This window comes from Oryza glaberrima, chromosome 2, assembly GCF_000147395.1.
Source record: "Oryza glaberrima chromosome 2, OglaRS2, whole genome shotgun sequence".
NCBI lineage: Eukaryota > Viridiplantae > Streptophyta > Magnoliopsida > Poales > Poaceae > Oryza > Oryza glaberrima.
The window spans coordinates 458,368-479,770 of record NC_068327.1 but is presented as its reverse complement, the minus strand read 5'-3'; the positions used below and the strand labels follow the sequence as shown (position 1 = coordinate 479,770).

Below are 21,403 nucleotides of genomic sequence, written 5' to 3'. Positions count from 1 at the left end.
CTAATCACTAGTAAAAATAGGAGACTAATCTATCTGTACGGCAGGAATAACAATCAGCGAAAAAATAAAGAAAAAGGAAGAAACAGTGGCGTCAAAAAAAGAGAAATAAAGAAAGAAGCACAAGCGCTTACGTGCATGGGCCTTAGTGGGCCGGCGTGCGCGGCGGCAACGCTTCTTTTCATCACAATAATCATCCAATTTCCTGTAGGAGTAAGTAGTAGCACAGTGAATTTGAGATATTTTTCAAGACCTTATTCCACCCAAATTTGAGACATTTTTCTCTTTGTTTTCGAGAGGCCCCGTCGTCGGCTGCTGTAAATTTTCGCCCTTTTTTTTTTACCTCGAATTTTCCTTTTCACCTTCCGCCGCTCGATTCAAACTCACACGTCGCACCACAGCCCGCGAAAACCAAAAACATAAACAAACCATTCCTAGTACACTCCTCGGCACACGTGCGCGGCCACGATTCTCCGATGAGTGGGCCATACATCCCCTACTCCAGCTCTCGCTGAAACTGGGCCTAGAAGCTTACCATCCTGGCCCACCGGAGCCCTCCACGGTCACTGACCAGTGGGCCCTCACGCACACATCGTGGGCTCCGTCGTGTCATATGTATCCTTCCTCTTCCATTCCACTCCGAATCCCCTTCCGCCCACAGATCGACCCGACCCGACCCGACCCGTGCCGCAATTTGATTTGATTTCCTCCTTCTCCGCCGCCGACCTCGCCGCCGGTCGCCGCGGGGTCTAGCCGGGGATGCCGCCCAAGAGGAAGCGCGGTGGCGGGAGGCCGCGCAAGGCCCCGGAGGACGCCGCCGCCAAGGTAACCGAAGCGAAGCTGCTTCGATTAGGTCTCGTTTTTTTTTTTATTTTCTCTCTCGTTCCTTCGGGCAACGCCTCGGAAAACCCGGGGAGTTGCTATGATGTGCCGCGTCTTCTTCGAGCCGTTGTCGTCGAGGGGATATTGGGACGTTTAAACCCTAGCGGATGGATTCGTGCTAGTATCTCCGAGCAACACTGGCTGCTTCATGTTTGCTTTCGGTGTATTAGTTTTGCCGCTTTGAGTTGTTCCCCTTTCTTTCTGTATTTGTTATTCTGGTCGGGGATGTGAAGTGGGCAATATCCTTGGATTCCTTTTCGCGCTTGCAATGGATAATGGATTTTGCTCCCTTTTCTTCGATCATAGTGTACTGTTATTTGGATAATCGACCATTTCCCTGATTTTGCTTGTCTAAGCTACAGAGTTGTCAAATTTCATTGGATATCTACCAATCTATTGGATTTCTAAGCCTGGGTTGCTCACGGAATGTGCAGCACTGAAGAGTTCCTCTGCAATTGCGCTGAATTTTCCCTCCACTTCTTTTTAAGAAGAGCTTAATATGTAGTTTTGCATACGAAATGCTTGACCAGTTATTGGGTGCGGTTGCAGGAAAACGGTGAGAAGACAAACAAGGAGGAGGAAACGCAGGCTTCTCCTGAGGTTAGTGTTTTCTTTTCCTGCCGGGGACTGGAAATGCAAACATTTACCATGTTCCGAATGTGTGATGGATCTCTTTTTGGTTCCAGGAGAATGGCGCAGGGCAGTCTCAGGCCTCGAGAACCGCAAGAAAGCGCAGGAAGGGTCCTGTTGCTGATCCCTCTTCGACTGAACTTCCACCCAGGAAGCTCAGGGACAGGCGGAACGTTCCAGCGGTAGACTACAAGGAGAATAAGGTGGAAATTGCAATCTTTTATACAGCATATTCTCTATGGTGTATTTGCAGTTGTATGTCAGTAATTCATTGCTAAGTCCTTATATCATGATTTCCTTGATTTGCAGCACACAAAAAAGATGGATGGAACTTCAACCATGTGCCATCAGTGCCAAAGGAAGGACAGTGGAAGAGTTGTGAGGTGCCGGAATGGTGCTGAAAAAAACAGGAGGCACAGATATTGTGTCAAGTGCATCAAACGCTGGTTTGTGCCCTTCTAAAAGCACTCAATGTTGATCACCTTAGTTGTGTCACCCTTTCAGTTCTTATTATGTTAGTGCATGCACAAATTTACATTTATATCTTAGCTACTAATATGGATCTGTTGCTTGTTTCTGTGGCATGATCTAAGCAGGTACCCGCATCTAACAGAGGACGATTTTGAGAACTGCTGTCCAGTTTGTCACAATAACTGCAATTGTAAGACTTGTCTGCGGACAAATGTAATAAATAAGGTACACCTCTTTTTTTTTTGTTGTCCCGTTTCTATTTTGTTACCTGGCCTCATTGCTTCATTTTGTTTGATATTTTCTGTTATGAGTTTGTCAGGGTGACAAGGAGTTTGCCGATGGTAAGAACAAAATTAAATACTCTCTGCGTATTGCACGCTTTTTGCTCCCTTGGTTGAAACAACTTCACCAAGAGCAGATGCTAGAGAAAAGTGTTGAGGCCACAATTAAAGGTATTATCATAGCTTAACACGGTTCCCTTTTAGCACTAAGTTTCTTTTGTTGGTTCCTAATCCTAATTCTGCAACAGGGATCGATGTAACTGACTTGGAGGTTCCTCAAGCTCAGTTTAATAATGATGAGCGGATTTACTGGTTGGTATTGCTTTATTTGTAAAGCATGTGGACTATATGTTCTTTCAAGTGTGAACTATCTAATTTTTAGGTTTATTTGAAACAGTGATAACTGCAGAACATCCATTGTTGACTTCCACAGAAGTTGTAAAAGTGGTCACTATGATCTCTGCCTCAGCTGCTGCCAGGAGTTGCGTCAAGGTCTTACTACTGGTACTGTTGTCACTTGTGACACAGCTGTTGATGTACCTGAAATAGAAGGCAAGGAAGGTTTGCAAGAGGGAAGTAGTCATAGCAGTGCTGTAGGTCAAGGGGCTTCTGATCAACAGAATGACAGGTTGATAGGTAGTGCAGCTCCTTCAGAGGATTGCACTCCTAGTTTGATATGGAGGGCAAAAAGCAACGGAAGCATACCATGCCCACCTAATGCAGGTGGTTGCGGGGATTGTCTTCTCGAACTTAGGTGTTTGTTTAAGGAGAACTTTATTTCTGATTTACTGGATAAAGTCAATTCAGTGGTCAATAAGGAAACAGAGCAGGAGTTGGGAGGCTCTAGATGTTCCTGCTTCACTGAATCCGGTGAAGTGAACAATGAAACATCACGGAAATCAGCTTGCAGAGAGGACTCCAATGATAACTACATATATTGTCCAACTGCTAGAGAAGTTCAAAGTGGAGCTTTAGATCATTTTCAGCAGCATTGGTTGAATGGTCAGCCAGTCATTGTTCGTGACGTGCTTGAGCTAACTTCTGGACTGAGCTGGGAGCCAATGGTTATGTGGCGGGCCTTACGGGAAAAGAGAGACAAGAAAGAGCATGAACGGCTCTCAGTTATAGCTCTTGATTGTCTGACATGGTTTGAGGTAAGTAACATTATGTTAATAAAATTGCAATAAGCTGCCTCTTGTAGAGCTGATGCTAGGGATTGTCAGTCACATAATCTACACGAGTACAATTATAAACGTGTGGAGTTGAAACATTGATCATCGTGATTTCTTGAGGTGTGTAGATGTGCCAGTGGAATCCCTGATACCATGAAATGTACACACAACAAAAGAAAAAAAACTGTATATCTACCTAATGTCAGCTCAGCTTATGTGCCTGGTAGTGGTAGAACTTATGAACTTCACATATCAATATATTAGTTTATGTACCACCAGGATGTGTTGGTGGTGCCAGTTTCATATCTGGGGTTCAACAGCACCATTGAAACTACTTTATATTTCAAACTGGTAACTTCCTAATACCATTGCTTTCATTTAACCATAATGCAGGTTGATATAAATATTCACATGTTTTTTGAGGGGTATTCCCGTGGAGCTGTTGGTTTGGAGGATTTGCCTGTGCTACTTAAGCTTAAAGATTGGCCACAACATAGTTCCTTTGAGGAGCGCCTGCCGCGGCATGGTGCTGAGTTCATGTCTGCACTACCATTTCGTGAGTATACAGATCCAAAATCTGGTCCCCTTAATCTGGCAGTGAAGCTTCCAAAACATGTTAAAAAGCCAGATCTTGGTCCAAAGACATACATTGCTTATGGTGTCGCCCAAGAGTTGGGAATAGGTGATTCTGTTACGAAGATCCATTGCGACATGTCTGATGCGGTAAATAAGTGAATTTCTTGTGATTTCTGGCATTTGTATATGTAGATTTATGGATTAAAATCTTGTTTCCTTTTAATTCATATTGATTGTACATATTGCTATCCTTGGATGCTATTATATGTTATGGATAGAAAGTATCGGAGACGTAAACATGGAAAGGAAGGGGCTGCTGGGAACTCAAAATTAGCAGGGCCTCCTGCAGTAGTCTGGGAGGATATACATTCCTAGTCTTTATATATCAAATATAGTAGCTATTTCCTAGTATTCAGGTCAAGTTTGTATGTTGTACTACCATATGTCCATATCTCGCTTCTTCGTAGTTTAAGAGTTATCCCTGTTATATGAAGGGACCAATTTTGTACTAGCAGCAATCAGTCAATAAAGCTGAAGGTCTTCACCCAACTCTAAATCCTTGCCAACCGAGCATCTAGCTGAGCAGGACAACCCTGCTTGACCTGAGAGTGCTGGTTCATACCTGCCTGTGTTTCTATTCCTGACCTTCTTCCTCCTCTTTACTACATTATTTCATATCATAGCAATCTCCTCCAGCAGCCCTAGCCCTCTGACCAACCCATCCCTGCCATCCACCATATAAGACTCCAAAGCCCTGGAAGAGCTCTTCAAACAGCTGGGGTACAGACCTGGGCAAGAAGATTTATATCCTCATTTCTAGGCAGGATGCCATGAACACAAGTGATGCAAGGGCTGTAGCATGATACCCTGGCCCTCATGGCCTCATTCCAACCAGCACTAGCTGCAGCAGCAATGTCTTGGCATCAGTGCTAGGGCAGGATGAAGATGCGTGTGGTGCGCTATTCTACCACAAATTGACCTTCTCAGCATTTGATGGCAAAGAAGACCCACTCCCATGGTTTAATCGTTGCGAGCAACTTTTCAAGGACCGTGATCTCTTGAAGAGGGAAGGAATGGCTTGTGTCAGACCACATGATGGGCGAGGCACAGAAGTGCTATATGCAGTTTTAAATGATATGAAGGCGTTTTCTTGTGGAAAAAAAACTGCGACTTTGTCAACATGCACTATGGCTCTCCAATGCACAGCAATGCCTTGAACCAATTATCTCTATTACACCATACTAGGATAGTGGCAGAGTACCAAAAAAATTCTTTGCTCTCTTGTACCAGGTTTCACCATCTCTTCTGAAAGAACAGCAAGTCAACTTGTTCACTGCTGGCCTCGGCCAATCATTGCCTACTGATGTGGAGTTGTAAAATCTTACAGACCTTCAGCACCCCATGAGCCTAGCTCGTGCTGTTGAACAGTGGCTGGAAGACAACTACAGTGACAGTACGAGCATCGAATATATAGAAGCCATTTCCTAGTTTAACTTTAGATTGTAGTCATGTCAAGTCTGCAAGTTATTCTACTATATTTAGCTCCTTCCTAGTTTAAGAGTGAGCCCTGTTATAAAGGGACAATTTTTGTACTAGTACCGAACCAAGCAGGACAAAGCTTGCTCAACCTCAGGGCACTGGGTTCTACCTGCATGTTTTTGGCTTCAAATATTCTTCTGTTGGCATGTTGGAAGTTGCTTATTTAGATTTTTGATTTTTCAGTTCTCTTTATAGTTGATTACCAACGCTAACATCTAGTCTAGTTATTAAACACAGCATAAATTTATAGAATCATCTATAAAAAGAATTATGTGATATTTGCTTGTGTTGTCTTGTTACTTGCTGCTGAAAGCTGCACTCCTTAGTTTAATTCTTGCTACGGTGGCTGACAATGCTGGATAGTTGGTTGACCATGTCATGAATTATATGGGAAAAAACCAATGGAATGTTAATTTTAATTATGAAAATGTATCTGATGCATACAGTATCCAGCTGTATCATTGTGTTTTTTTAATAAAAAGCTGTATCATCGTGTTATTTTCCTTTTTTTTTAATAAAAAGCTGTATCATCGTGTTATTTTCCTGATTTCAGGCCTTTCCATTTGTTATACACCTGTTTACTTTGTTCAGTTTTGACTAATAAAGTAATAATCACATGTTTCCTATCGCGTAAACAGGTTAATATTCTCATGCATACTGATGAGGTAGAACTCAAAGCTGAAAGGATTACAGCAATAGAGAAAAAGAAAGAGAGCTTACGTAAAGATGGCAAGAATCTTCATGTTCTGCGACCAGACCGTGACGATGATACATCAATAGCTCTCAGTGAATCAACTGAAGTGCCAAGATCTCGAGGACTTGAAAATGGCTCAAGCATTAAGCAGCCAGCACCAAATGTTGCTGTAATGGACCAGGGAGGTGTTCATACAGATATGGTAGCTGATGAAGCTGAGGGAAACTTGAGTCTGTCTAATGGGCAATCACCCAATCAAAGTGATGCACATAATATGGATATTACTTTCTCCAAGGGGGAAACAGACCATTCTATCTGCACAACTAATGGGGGAGAGGAGATGGGCAATGGCTTTGGGAGGGAAGATAAATGTAAATCTTCTCATGGTGTAGGATCATCTGAATCTTCTGATTGTCAAAGACGCAGTAGGCGACGTGATGCTTGCTCTTCCAGTGCAACAGGGGAAATAAACGAAACCAGCATGGAGACTAACAAATTTACCATATCTATTGAGCCCAAAGATGATCACCCATTTGTTGAGGGAAATCAGACAGAGGGTGGTGCATTGTGGGATATCTTCCGACGTGAAGATGTCAGCAAATTGCATGATTATCTGATGAAGCATGCAGAAGAGTTTAGACATTATAATTATGAAACAGTCAAACAGGTAATTAGTTATTCTACCACTTGTCCATGGAATGCCATCTGTCATGTTTCTCATCTCACACAACTGCCCTATGTTGTCAGGTTTCTCATCCTATTCACGATCAATGCTTTTATCTAACAAATGAGCACAAGAGAAAGCTCAAGGAAGAACATGGTCAGTAAAAAATACTGATGTCTTTTGTAATTTGTTCTCACTTACTGATATATATTGTTCATTTCATATGCAGGAATTGAGCCTTGGACATTTGAACAGAAACTTGGTGAGGCTGTGTTTATCCCAGCAGGATGTCCCCACCAAGTCAGAAATTTGAAGGTATGCTATGACAGACATGGAAGCAGTTTCCAACTGTCCATTACCATTGCTGTTAATACCATGTGTTGAATTAAAATGGACCAATCTTATCTGTGGTATTATTCTTTTTACCAACCTGCTTTTTTTTTCCCTTTTATTGGACAGTCATGTATAAAGGTTGCACTTGACTTTGTTTCTCCGGAAAATGTGCAAGAGTGCATCAGGCTGACAGAAGAATTTCGCTTGCTTCCGAAGGGTCATAGGGTGAATGAAGATAAACTAGAGGTTAGCTAATCCTTTTATCCGCAGTTCCATACTCTTCTGCACACATATTTGAATAATTTGACAACTGTGATAGCTCTAGCACTATGTTTTATAGTTTCTCCCCTTTTGACATTCATATCTAATTGAACCCTGTGAATATGCATCACCAGGTTAAGAAGATAGCTCTATATGCACTTGATCAAGCCATTGACGATATCACAGGCAAAAGTTGCAATGAAAGGTTAGTGGGGACAGCTCTGCATATTGTATCAACTTAGGTCTTGTTACAGAATATATTTCTATCACCCCCCACAAACCACACGCACACAGAGAGAGAACCAAAAAGACATATTTCTGTTGATTGTAACAATTTTCCATGGGTACTGATTCAGTTTGATTATGCTGAGTGAAGTATTCAAGTATCATACTTTTTTCTGTCATCTCTTAGTTTACTCGGTTTATGTGTGCTGCTTAAGCTTCCAAAGCTTGCCAACTTTTACATGCCCACTTGCACACCTTCCTTAAGGGCATAAAGTAACGCTGCAAGCTGCACTGGTGTTTTTCTATTCTGCTTTCCTACTGCAATGCTACCCAAGATTTTTGTTGCAAGGCTGCTTTTGTCTGAATACAGTTAGTACTGTGTTAGTATTTCTGTGTACTGCGGTTCCATGTATCAAAACTGTTTCAAGGGAAATTCAATGCAACGTCCCATTCTGCAGGCCAAAACTGTTTGCCCACAAAACATTTCTGGTACAATAAGATTGCTCTTCTGAAAGAACAAGTTCTGTACCTCTAGGTGCTGTTGAAAAGCAGGATCTGCTTAAATATTAGACAAGTTTGCTCTCCAAAATTCACCATTTTTTACGTAAACGAAACACTATTTCCTGGTTCTGACACCCTCTTTCCATGATTAATCAGGCTAGGATTATTCAAACCTTTGGTTGGGTAAAATGATATATATTTATCTTGATGTGATTGGATGTTGCAATGACAATAATCTTGCATTCTACCAGGACAAAGGATGAAGGGGAAGAGGAGGCGTCTGCCCCAAGTGTTAGTTAACCTGCAGAGGAAAATCACCAAAATAGCCTGCACAAGGCCATGTGCTGGAGTCCAATATGCATGATTTCTGCGGAGGCATGTTTGTAGTTTAGAAACGGTTCTCGTGATAGGGTGATGGCTTGTGATTTTTTTGCAGCAGGTTTGTGGAGCTGGTTATCATTTTAGCTCTGTACCATCATATACGGAGACGGTAGCTTTAACTACAGGACGGTTGATTTTGTTACTTCATCATTGAGTTGTATGGAGTTTACCCTTGATTTGATAGCAGAGATGGATGGGGGTGCGTCCTTGATCTTTTTTTTGCTTGCTAGCCGACGAGTAACAATCACTTGTGCTACTGTAGTTTGTAACTTTGTATTACCTTGTGTACAATGGGCATTTCATGGTCGTTAAGGGCTCAAAGCAATTGTATTGTGGAGTCAGTCAGATGGCCGTTGAAGTATGTCTCGGAAATTTGTACATGGTGATGAGAAAGCTTATGTCTAGCAGAGAACAAATATCTAATGTACTACAATGATATATTTTATCATCTCATCTGATGATTACATGCGTATATTACTTGGTGGAAGCCCAGGAATAAAAGCTTGAAACCATCGTGATGTTCCGGGACTATTTCCTGCTTGATGCCTTAGATTGCCGCTTGCTCCGTGTGCCTCTTGTAAAATGCCCATGGACAATCAAAGGGATTAACAACGATAATACTTAGGCATATAACATAATATAATTAGGGATTGATAGATAGATAGATGAACCTTAATTCTGAGCCTCAGTGAGAGTCCGGATAAGATATCCCAAATTAGCCAGCGTCCAGATAATGTCTCCATCTTATCCCGCGCGCCGACTTGACTGCGGCCGGACCCTTCCTCCAATTCCTTTCCTTGCTCGATCGTCGTGTTGCCGTCCCGTCGATCGGTTGATTTTCTCTACAAAACACCCATCTTGCTTGTCTTTTTTTTTTACTGTTAATTAGTGGTTGTATTTTGTACTTTGGTGAAGGCATGCTAATCTTTTGATACTGCTGCTAAAGTTACATCGGGCTTCTAGGAATCACGTTTCGTGGGACGGAGGGAGTAGTCTCCTCTCTGTCGCCGTGTCTATGCTTGGGCCTCGCCCTCATTTTTTACGAATAGTTGTATTAAGAAAAGATAAAGTGTTAAATTTGATAAAAATAAGATATTATAGTTTTCTTTGGTTTTGTATTGGTATATCTGATATGGGTGTAAAATAAACTTATTTTGGGACTTACTCCAATAGCTAGCTAGTACAGTAAGTACTACTAACATGTAGCAATCCATCGTCCCGTTGTTATCACTGCGGTAATTACTATGGACGGCGAGAGCGCGTGTTGATTAACCAGTTACATGGGAGACTGACTAATTATAATTAACCAGCTAGTATAGTTTTGCATCTGGGGCTGACCAGCTGCATTTCTCCTCTTATTATTCTGCTTGACCCGGATCAGACGCGACGGCCGTGACTGTGACGTCCATATGGCCAGAATGCAGCCACCCGGCCGGATATATATAACTCGATCCTGACCGTCCATACACGCGAATCAACCATAATAAGATCATACTACTCTATCTCCCTCTTTGTTGTACTACACTTTGATTTGATCTTTTTTAAGTCAAACTTCTTTTTATTCAATTAAATTTATATAAAAACATAATAATATTTTTTATACCAAACAAAGATACTATCAAATATATTAAGTGTTATATTTAATAGATATAATTTGGTGTTGTAAGAATTATTATATTTTTATAAACTCATTAAACTTAGAAAAATTAACTTAGAGAAAATTAAAGCATCCTATATCATGAAACCGAGTGAGTAATAAATATATAGGAAGTACTACTCCATCTTTACCTATCTGAAATTAGGAATCGTAGGAATAAAAAAATAGAGGAATAGGAAAAACACAGGATAAGAATACAATTGTAAAATAGAGGATTGCAAAACACAGGAAAAACACATGAATGGCCGTTTGATTGGACCACAGGAAAAACGCAAGAATCAGATGAGAGAGATAGGCTCAGAGGAAATGTTCCAAGAGGTTAGACCTCTTGCTAACTTTTCTCCAAATTATACATAGGATTACCCATTTCTTAGAAATTTTAAAGGATTGGATATGATTCAATCCTTTCAAAGGCCTTCATGAATTTTTTTTCCATAGAATTAAAATCCTTTAAAATTCATATATTTTTTCTACAGATAAAAGGAGCCCTTAGTGGTGGTGAGTGCGTACGTATACATCGATCATCCCAGGAGATGGTGATGTATTGTGATGTGTATGCACGCAAGGCTGTTCTTGGTAAAAGACGTGTCTATTACTGCAGCAGCATCTGTCTCAATTGACAAAGATTACAATTAATTACTACCTAGCTACTTAGGGATATCACGATTAATTATTCACTTGCTTATTTAATTTAATTTTCTCCTGGTCATTAGCTTGTTGTTTTCGCGTTAGCGATCGATATATATTGATCCATTGATTCATGGAACTCATCATCATATGTTCAATCATAGCTAATGTATGTATGGTATAAGATGGAATCAAGGAGGTCGATTGACAGTCACCTGAGTTCATACCTGCATAGACACGTGTAAGTGCTCATCTTTTTTTATCATCAGCTTAATTACTTCTTCTTGTATTATTGAAAAAGAAAATATCATGAATCTGATGAGTCATGAGAGGTTGCTCTGTTTCGAAACATCACTATCTAAATAGCAGCAGCCGGTCGGCTCGTCGAGTGAAGTGAAAGCACATACGCATCTGGATGAATTTTGTTGGAATGTATAAACTGCATTCTCTTGATGAACACGTGAGTTAAATTCTTTGTGTCATTTGAAACCACAAGCTAGGCGATCACATGAATATTTATTCTGATGTATGTATGCATGGCCGTTGATTGGCTGACCTGGTATGATCTGAGGCAGCCTGCCTTCCCTGGAGTAGATAGCTTGCTTGATTTCTAATCCGTGTTACATGTGTTGTTAATTATATCCATGACTTGAATTGAAACTGGAAAGTACTCGAGCTAATAGCTTGCAGGTGACTTGGTCTAGCTAGCTAGCTGAAGCCGATCGCCCAGTGTTAATTTAATTACAGAAAGTGCAACCGCGAGCTAATTACTATGTACTATAAATTGAATATATACTAGTAACAATCAAGCTCGTTTTAATTATTAGTAGTAGATAGTTAGTTTGCATATGTATTATGAAAATTACATCAAATTTAAGTTAAATGAAGAATTAGCTAGCTAGGAGACTTGGTCTATGCAAGCATGCAGCACATAACGCGACGCTCGGCCGGCTCTCATCTGACGTGGTCCAAGCTTAATTTTTTTTTTTTGAGAACAGTCCAAGGTTAATTAGCTTGAGTATTTCTCGTATCTTCTAAACTAGTAGTCCTCCAGTAATCATTATTGGTTTTAATTTTCCTTTTCGTTTAGTGAATTATAAGTGCAGGGTCACTGTCCTGACGTAGTACTTACTATTCAGCGGCGCAGATCATCCTGGGACGACACGTGGGCAGAGAGATCGACGGTGGAGATGTGTTCTCGCGTCAAAATAGACCTGGTCAAACTACACTAGTTATTTACTACTACTAGTACTACTTCAGAGAAGAGATCAAAAGAGAGAGAAGATGATTGGTGCTAATGTTTTATTTTAGTACTAGTGTTTTGTAGTGGCATGACACTGTCTTATTCCTTTTTTTTTCTTTGTAAGATGAATTAAGATCCTGCTCGCCTTACTAAAATGGAGCATTTGTCGTTGTGTTTACATACCTGTGCTGTGTTGGTGGTGTGTGTCCTATGCGTTTGGCTTCTCACTGTCACATGATACAAGCTTTGCATGCGTCCTCTTCTAATTTCTACTAGTATGATTCTATCACAACCGTATCTGTTTTGGCTTTAATTTAACTCCATCTGGCCTGCCCTGCCCTGTCATGCTTTAAGCCTTTAAGAGCTCATGACTTTTCATTCCCTGCCAGCCATCAAGCCTTCAAGGTACAATTTGTCCTAAGCTGCCAGCTGCAACTAAATAAAAACAACAAATACTACTAGTACTACACATTACACATTTCTATTAATACAGTTGCAAACATTTGATTATTTATCTTATTTCAAAAGTTGCGTAAATATAAAAAAATAAGTCGTACTTAAAGTACTTCTGTTAATAAAGCAAGTCACAAACAAAATAAATAATAATTCCATAATCTTTTGAATAAGATAAATAATTAGACGTTACAAACAAAAACTCTAAACGACAAGTATTTTGTGACGGAGGTAGTACTGCGCTGATAAGAAGCGAAAACATCTCTGAAAAAAAACACCTTAATCTCAGGCAGCTAGCCAGGGAAAAAAACTCACACAGAATATACATGAAAATAACTAATACGCAACAAAATAGTATTTAGAAAATGGTAGCGAATGAAAAAAAAAAGGGGATTACTGGGTGCTGTACACCAGGTCCACACAGTTAGTGGGAGGCAACCAAGTCAGCTCCAAGAACCAGTCCACCTTTCCCATTCCTCTCCGCGCAGCGCACCACCTCCTCTTCCTCTCCACCCCCACTGACACGTGGGCCCTATACACCCATGGCCCCACCTTGCAGTCAAAGGTAGCTCTTGCGCGCGAGACGTGGTCGGAGCCGGCGCGCGTGCGTATATGAGGGCGCGCGCCACCACCGCCCGCTCCACCCACCACCATTGCTTCCCTCGACGACCACCACCAAGGCCCAGGCCCAAAGCCCAAGCCCAAGCCCACGCACACGCACAGCCCCGAAGCTGAAGCCCCCCGACGACGATGGCCGCCGCCGACCCGCCGCCGCCGCCCACCGGGATGGGCTTCCTCGGCCTCCTCAGCTTCCGCCGCAGCGCCACCGCCGTCGCCTCCTTTGACCCCGCGCAGGACGACGAGCTGCAGGTCCTCCACGCCCTCCAGGCCCACGTCGCCGACCGCCTCGCCGCCCTCTCCCATCACCCGCCGCTCCTCTCCCTCGCCTTCCTCTCCAAGCTGCTCGACGCGGTGCTCTCCTCCGACGACGCCTTCCGCGAGGTTCTCGGCATCGGCCCCGTCGCCGCCGCGCTCTCCAGGCCGCCCGCCGACCGCCTCGCCGCTGACCTCCTCGACCGCACCGTCAAGACGCTCGACATACTCAACGCCGTCTCCCTCACGCTCGCCTCGCTCCGGGGCTCGCACCGCGCCGCGCTCACCGCCGCCTCGTGCCTCCTCGCCCCGCCGCTGCACCGCGCCCACTTCGGCCGCGCGCGCCGGGCCATCTCCAGGCTGTTCCCCGACGCCGCCAAGCTCGCCGCCGCGCCGTCCCCCTCGTGCAGGGCCGGCCCCGCGCGCGCGCTGTCCTTCAGCGTCTCCAGGAACTGGTCCTCCGGCCGCCACGTCCACGCCATGGCGGCGCACCTCGCGCCGCCGCCGCAGTCGCCCACGTCCGCCTCCCCCGGCGCGGGTTGCGGGCTGGGGCTGGCGCTCTACACTATGAGCTCGGTGCTCGTCTTCTCCATGTGGGCGCTGGTCGCGGCGGTGCCGTGCCAGGACCGGTCGTCCGCGGCCACCAACCCCCCGGTGGCGCCGCCGAAGCAGGTGCAGTGGGCGGCCCCGATGTGTGCTCTCCAGGAGCGGATCGCCGACGAGTGGAGGAAAAAGGACAAGAAGGGGTCGTCGTCGGGGTCGGCGGCGGCGACGGGGCTCCTCGCCGAGATGCAGGCTGTGGAGCGCGCCGCGCGGGAGCTGAGCAGTCTCCTCGAGGAAGTCGCGGAGGAGGAGGAGGAAGAGCAGCTGGTGATGGGCGCGACCGATGAGCGCGCGCGCGACGTGGTCGAGCGCGCCGAGGCGCTCGCCGCCGCGTGCCGGGCTCTGGAGGAGGGCCTCGCGCCGCTGGAGCGGCAGGTGCGCGCCGTGTTCCACCGCGTGGTGGCCAGCCGCGGCGAGGTGGTGCGCATCATGGAGCACAGCACGCGCAGCAACAGCACCGCCACCGCCAGCGCCGCGGCGGCGGCGGCGGCGGCGTCCGGCTCCGGCGCGCCGCCTCACCACCATTCCTTCTGAGGTTTCCTTCCGTGGAGGGAAACCCACGATGGTAGTTGGCTGTTGATTTGATTTAATTAGGAGGATGATAAAAAAAAATCTCTCTTTTTCCCCTTTCTGTACTCTACCATTCTTTGATTTTTATGTGCTGCTGCTGCTGCCTTTGTGATCCTGTGAAGTGTACATTTGCTTGTAAAAACTAACTTTTTGTTGGGTTAGTGTGTATTGCTGTTCAATCTTTGTGCTGAAGAGCAAGCAAAAAAAAATGTTGTTGAAACTAGTGAAGGAATGCAGAAATTGTAAATTTCAGACGAGGATTTCGATTCTGAATCTCTGATCGTCATCATATATTCATGTCATATGAAGCCTGATACTGTGCTGCACTTGCTTTGATTTCTGCAGGACTGCAACTGCAATCTAAACAGTTTGTTTCAGTCTCCCAGATGATCAGCTTGCAATTGACCAATCATTCAACCAACCGTGTGTGCTGATTCTAGTCATCAGAATATATACTCATATCATATTTGTGCTGCATTTTGTTTCTAATCCTGAAAGATCAACATTCTGTGATCTCTGCAAGACTGCAACCGCAAATCCAAATGGTTTTGTTTCAGTCTCTCAGATGAACAGCTTGCAATTGACCAACCATTCAACCAACCGTGTAAGCTGATGACCGAATGAAATCCAGTCGTTCAGGACACAGCAAGTTGGGGAAGAAACTTTGCAGAATTGGATAAAGGGGCATTGATACTAGTATACCTTTGCTTGATGCAATCAAAGGGTTGACTCAAATCGGGCTGCACCTAACTCTTGACAGCCAGAGGATGGTGCTGACCAAAGATTTCAATGGGCAGAGATGTGCAGGCCATCAAGGGGGCAGCAGGCAGCTGAGCTGGGGATTAGCTGTGAGACCTTCGCACTTTGTCAATTGACAATTGTCACCGCTTCACTGCACAACTGTATCAGCTGTATGTACTCCTAGTTCAACTAATTTGTCCTGAACCCCATGGATGGTAGTAAGATGATACTACTACTAGTATTATTTTATGACTAATCTTGCAGCAATCCTGAAGCTGTACTACTGTCTGTGAATATTCTAATCCATCATTATATCCTTTCTGGAAAGGAAAAAAGGATGTGTGTGCTTAGCTGCTGCTGCTCTTGTAGGAAATAGAATCTTCTTTACTTATGTTATCCAGATGATCAAAAGTTGACTCCAGTGGCCAAAGGATTTGTGGTATGAAAACACTAGTGCACGTCCACTATATATGTCTCTGAGGGCAATTAGTATCTTGTTTTTGCTTCCTGACAGGATCATATCAGCAACTGTTCATTCAGCATTTAGAATTCGATATTGATACAATTACAGCAGTGCATAGTCAATGTGCAAATCTTTGTTTTCTTCCAGCAGATGATCCTCGTGGTCCTCATCAGTAGAGTGATCTGGATGCAGCTGCCTTGAGCAGAATAGAGAAGAAGAACAACACTGCTTTACATCTGAAGACTGTAATGAGCAATGTTCAGTCTCAGGTATTTATGAGCCCTGGAGCCTTATCATTCATCCATCTTTCCTTCCATCACTTGCTGGGCTAGCATTGACGAAGTCATGTGGTAATAACTCATTCATCAACAAAAGTACTTGTGGCCGTGCTGTTTAACCCTTGCACAGTTGCAAGGTCACATATAGATGCACTACACCGATGTGCCAGCCAAAAAAGCTGCTGCACTCCAAATTGCATTCTGAATTAATTTTTTCTGATGGATCGTCCGGTCCAGATTGTCAAGAAATTGGATGTATATGGCTGGAAGGAATAGATTCTCCACAGTTTGTCAAGCAGTAGAACTGACCGGATCAAATCAGAGCCGAAAGCTCCAAGCTTTCCCGTTTTCAAGCCAGGAAGTATGAGGAGAATCAGTCAATCCACCCCCTGTAAATTATCTGTCTCTCTTCAAAATCCAATAGGAATCCTGCATCTCAACTTGTGCATGCAGATCTCACTTGTGTATCTCATCTCATCTTATCGATGTTGATCTCAACTTGTGCATTCAGATTTCACTTGTGCATCTCATCTCATCTCATCTTATCGATGTTGATCTCAAATTGTGTATGCAGATTTCACTTGGTAGATGCTGCAGGAAGGATCAACAGCTTATGAAAAGCCATTCACAGAAGAGATGATCATGATAGACGGGGGTGGCGGCGCGGCGCGGTGGCCGGGGAAGCATGGTCGCCGGCTTGATCGCCGGCGATCGCTAGCTTGGACTTGAACTTGGAGGAGGAAGTAACCGAGCCGTCATATTATTATTTATTATTATTCAGAGGGGTCTTTGTGCAAAAAGGAAAGAAAAACAAAAGATGCTGGCTGCGATAGCGACCCGAGTGAGGGGTTTTTGTGAAAAAACATATACTAAGGAGGGGATAGATAAATCGCAGCCGTTGGATTTAGCATCAAGATTCGGTCTCACTCTCGTCTTCCTCGGTGTCTCCGCCCCGCCGTCTCCGATCTCCCGCCCTCCCGCCTCCGCCGCCGCCGGCGACTGCTCCCGCTTCCCGTCGTTGCTTCCGTTCCGGTAAGCTGCCTGGGACTGTATCTAGTTGAGGTTGCTAGTCCGAATCCCTGACGCGCGTTGCTCGCTCTTCTGGGCGGCAGCAGATCGGTCTCCTTCCATGGCGGCGGCGGAGGAGGGGCAGTGGGTGCTCATGGCCACCGGCCGATCTCCCACCAACATCGCCGTCATCAAGTACTGGGGAAAGAGGGACGAGGCGCTCATCCTCCCCGTCAACGACAGCATCAGCGTCACCCTCGACCCCGACCACCTCTCCGCCACCACCACCGTCGCCGTCAGCCCTTCCTTCCCCTCCGACCGGATGTGGCTCAACGGCAAGGTCCTCCTCCTCTCTACTCTTCCATCTCTCTGCTCTGCTGCTTCCTACTTTTTTTTTTGTTGTTGCTTCGCATTGATGCTTATGCTTTGTTGTCCCCTCTGAATAATGGGACTCTGTTCATCAAACTGATGACAACTGCTGCTTAGATCTGAATAATGGCAATCTGTTTCAGTGTTCTTCCCATCTACAAATTCTACAGGCAGTGGAGCTCTAATTTCCATTCTTTTATTATTTTAAAAAAGAATCACATTCCTGATTTCATATGCACTAGCATCTAGTATGTGTTTCTAGCTTTGTTTCTGTTACAGTCACTGATCCTATCTAAATACAAACTGTCAAATCCTAGATTTACACTGTGTGAAACTTAAAAGTCTGTGATCTATCACCACGCTAGACCTTAAGGGATGATCCTTTACTTTTTTTAATGGTATACTATGTCTTAAGCTGGCTTTTCGTTTTGAACTGTGCAGGAGATCTCCTTGTCAGGAGGGAGGTTTCAGAGCTGCCTGAGGGAGATCCGGAAGCGTGCTCAAGATGTCGAGGATGAGAAGAAGGGGATCAGGATCAAGAAAGAGGACTGGGGGAAGCTACATGTACACATAGCATCGTACAACAACTTCCCCACTGCTGCTGGTTTGGCCTCTTCGGCTGCTGGCTTGGCTTGTTTTGGTAAAGTCTCTTACTTCTGATATCAATGATATTTCCCTACTTATTTTGTCTCAAATATTTTCAAATTTGATAATGCCACCCAAAATCAGACAATGGTTCAATCATCTTATTGGTGATTTTTTTATTTTTAAAAAAATCTAAATAGGGTGAATGGAAGCACATATTTATCACCTGATTGCTTTTTGTAGTTTTCACCCTTGGAAAGCTAATGAATGTGAAAGAAGATCATGGTGAACTTTCTTCCATAGCAAGGTATTTTGTTGCTTGTACTCATCTGTACTGATCAATATGCTATGGAACTGCTCCTTTTCTCCTTCTGGTATAACTGACAAATTCAAATGCAGGCAAGGGTCTGGAAGTGCATGCCGCAGTATATATGGGGGATTCGTGAAATGGTGTATGGGAAAAGTGAGTTATCTGATGCTATGAAAGAGGAACAGCCTTGGTGAAATTTACTGCATATCCTTTCTAGCGAGTAATGATAAGTTTTATACTACACTTACAGAATAATGATGGAAGCGACAGCATAGCTGTACAACTTGCTGATGAGGCACACTGGAATGATCTTGTTATTATCATAGCGGTGGTATGTGATGTGCATTTAACATACCTCTTACTGCGTATAATCTGTTGTAGCATTACTACTCCTGTCTCCTGGTGTTGTGGCTTCACAACCAGTAAATTTGAATCGGATGGTAACTCTAGTATTTTATCATGCTTTTTAACAACATTTACTAATTATGTCATGTCTGACACCTTCAAAATAATTGAATCTTCCCTGTGTAAAATAGGTCAGTTCAAAGCAGAAGGAAACAAGTAGCACTAGTGGGATGCGAGACAGTGTTGAAACAAGTCCCCTTTTGCAATATAGGGCCCAGGTGACTGTTTTGACCGTTTAAATTTCTCATGATTCATAGAGGAAGTAGAGTTGGGCAGTTTTATACTGCAGTAAAATATTAATTGAGCTTTTCTGTCAATTTAGCTGTTACTTCTTTTTTCTTATGTCCTTTGAATTGCTTGTTCTTGTATTGCAGACTGTAGTTCCAGAACGGGTGTTGAAAATGGAAGAGGCTATCAAGTCTCGTAATTTTGAGTCCTTTGCCAGGTTAACTTGTGCAGATAGCAACCAATTTCATGCTGTATGTTTGGACACGAGCCCTCCCATCTTCTATATGAACGATACATCACACAGGTGATCTTTTATTTATCAGTGCTCTGTTTTGGGCTTCTGTTGCTAATGACACATCAGCTTTGACATTGCTGTCTGAATTAATCACAGGATAATTAGCCTTGTGGAGAAGTGGAACCAGTCAGAAGGAACCCCACGGGTATACTCTTCTTTTCTCCTTTTTTTTTTCTCAATAAACTGTTGCGGTTTATGGATGTCCATACCATGAAATAGGGTTGGTTACATGCTGAGTTCATAACAAGGGTATAATGGACCATAAGCTCATATGGTGGCACAAACAATTTGTACTGCCCTAGCCAAAACGTGTATGACTCACATTGCTCAATGATCTTTGTAGAAATAGCAAATGTTTGACTCTAAGCTCATTTTCCACACCCTTTTCACCCTTTTCTAATTGTCATCAGTCCATTGGTGTTAATGCTATGGAGGATCATATTTAATTAGTACATATATTGGATATGATATATATACCAATTCATTACTTTGTTATGATGGAAACAAAAGCCCAAGGAATGCACAAGATAATCTGGCTGTACATAATATGGCTTCGTGATAAGGAAGTTCTTTCATTGAAAATCCTTGTCTAGGACTTATTTGTACTGTTTATGTTTTCTAGTATGCATTTTTCTTCTGTACGAGTATGGAACTAGTAGACAGTTGTGCTATCAACTCTTCTCATTCTACAAGAGCTTTTTTTGATGGCAGGTTGCTTACACCTTCGATGCTGGGCCCAATGCTGTCCTAATCGCACCAAACCGCAAAAATGCAACCATTCTCCTTCAGAAGCTCTTGTATTATTTCCCTCCTCAAGATAATGATCTCAGCAGGTGCGTTAATATTGTCATGAGTATGACATGCCAATCTATCCAAGAATCTATTTGACAAACAAAATGATGCAGCTATATGGTTGGCGACAAGTCGATTCTAAGCGATGCTGGACTGAAATCGATAGAAGATGTGGAGGCCCTCCCAGCTCCTGCCGAGACGAAGATGCCGAGCCAAAAATTCAAGGGAGATGTGAGCTACTTCATCTGTAGCAGGCTTGGAGCTGGCCCAAAAGTTGTCACTGACGAAAGCCTAGCATTGATCGATTCGGTCACGGGGCTCCCCAAGGGAGTGTAGCTGAAACTATGTCATTCGGAGAGTTTGTACTGAGAGCGCAAAGCGAATTCAACTTTTGTAGGGTCATAAACTCGGCTTTGATGATGTAATATTTTTCTCCCGTTGACACTGGCTGTTATTGCTGCTCCAAGGACAATACTGGTAATAAAAAAATGATGAAATAAATTGATCAAGTCCTGTTGTTATATACGAGTATGTGAGCCCGTGGCTATGTATAGCGACAGAAGTATTGCAACTATTGTCAGCAAGTACTAGCTTGACCTGTGCCATTAGCATTTCGATTTCTTCTCAAAATACCACTTGCTAATTTTATATTTTTTCCAAAGCAAGAACTAACAAAGTAAGTTGCCCATGGAGACGAGAGCCTCGTTGATGTGGCCGGTGGTCGCTACCTCTAAATCTCAGAATATTTTGGCTGTTGCCGTCACATTGGGCAGTTTTAGGTGTTCAGTTTCGTCTGAAACTCTGAAAAGCATGGAGCTCCCCTTAATTATACCCCATTCGGACATGTATTCTTCTGAAAAGAACAGGGAGACTTGAAATTTATTTACTCATGCTCTGAATGCGATCTGCCTGGGCGGTGGTTGGTTTGTTGTGATTGAGTTGTCATTTTCTTGGTCTTCACAAATTCTGTCCCAGCTTCGAAATCGCACGCATCATCTCCAAATGTTGTGCATCGAACAAGACATTCAAAATTTGTCCATCTATCACATATCAGGTCTCGGTATATATGGCAAGATAAGTGCTTGAATTGTTCGATGACATAATCGAGCTGAGATTAAGAGCTAGCCATATTGAGTCATTGAGGCAGATTAAGAGCAATGACATAGACATGTACCAGATCGATTTGCAAGAGATCAATGATGAACGAACTGGATGCTTGTCTCGATCTCAATTAAGATAGTAGTCGCACAATACTATTGATCGCATTACTTAAAGCAGGCTAATGCTAGATAATCA

General features: G+C 43.5%; 3 protein-coding genes across 3 annotated transcripts; all 3 read left to right on the top strand.

Annotated features, from left to right (window-relative positions):
- Window positions 1–659: 659 nt before the first annotated feature.
- On the top strand, window positions 660–9,055 carry LOC127762199 (lysine-specific demethylase JMJ26-like). The gene is made up of 15 exons (XM_052286608.1): window positions 660–822; window positions 1,429–1,479; window positions 1,566–1,712; window positions 1,819–1,955; window positions 2,106–2,205; window positions 2,300–2,432; window positions 2,510–2,573; window positions 2,659–3,415; window positions 3,827–4,156; window positions 6,187–6,909; window positions 6,990–7,062; window positions 7,136–7,221; window positions 7,366–7,485; window positions 7,635–7,705; window positions 8,478–9,055. Exons 1-15 carry the CDS (start codon window positions 757–759, stop codon window positions 8,524–8,526), a joined length of 2,907 nt encoding a protein of 968 aa, XP_052142568.1. The 5' UTR covers window positions 660–756; the 3' UTR covers window positions 8,527–9,055.
- Window positions 9,056–13,235: 4,180 nt separating this feature from the next.
- On the top strand, window positions 13,236–15,969 carry LOC127762203 (protein ROH1-like). The gene is made up of 2 exons (XM_052286618.1): window positions 13,236–14,628; window positions 14,979–15,969. The coding sequence occupies exon 1, from the start codon at window positions 13,338–13,340 to the stop codon at window positions 14,595–14,597; it is 1,260 nt and encodes a 419-aa protein (XP_052142578.1). The 5' UTR covers window positions 13,236–13,337; the 3' UTR covers window positions 14,598–14,628; window positions 14,979–15,969.
- A 746-nt stretch (window positions 15,970–16,715) lies between these two features.
- Window positions 16,716–20,616, top strand: LOC127762202 (diphosphomevalonate decarboxylase 2-like). The gene is made up of 11 exons (XM_052286617.1): window positions 16,716–17,147; window positions 17,231–17,463; window positions 17,934–18,132; window positions 18,321–18,384; window positions 18,477–18,540; window positions 18,638–18,718; window positions 18,924–19,010; window positions 19,167–19,324; window positions 19,412–19,460; window positions 20,027–20,148; window positions 20,221–20,616. The coding sequence occupies exons 2-11, from the start codon at window positions 17,245–17,247 to the stop codon at window positions 20,441–20,443; spliced, it is 1,266 nt and encodes a 421-aa protein (XP_052142577.1). The 5' UTR covers window positions 16,716–17,147; window positions 17,231–17,244; the 3' UTR covers window positions 20,444–20,616.
- The last annotated feature ends 787 nt before the right edge of the window (window positions 20,617–21,403 follow it).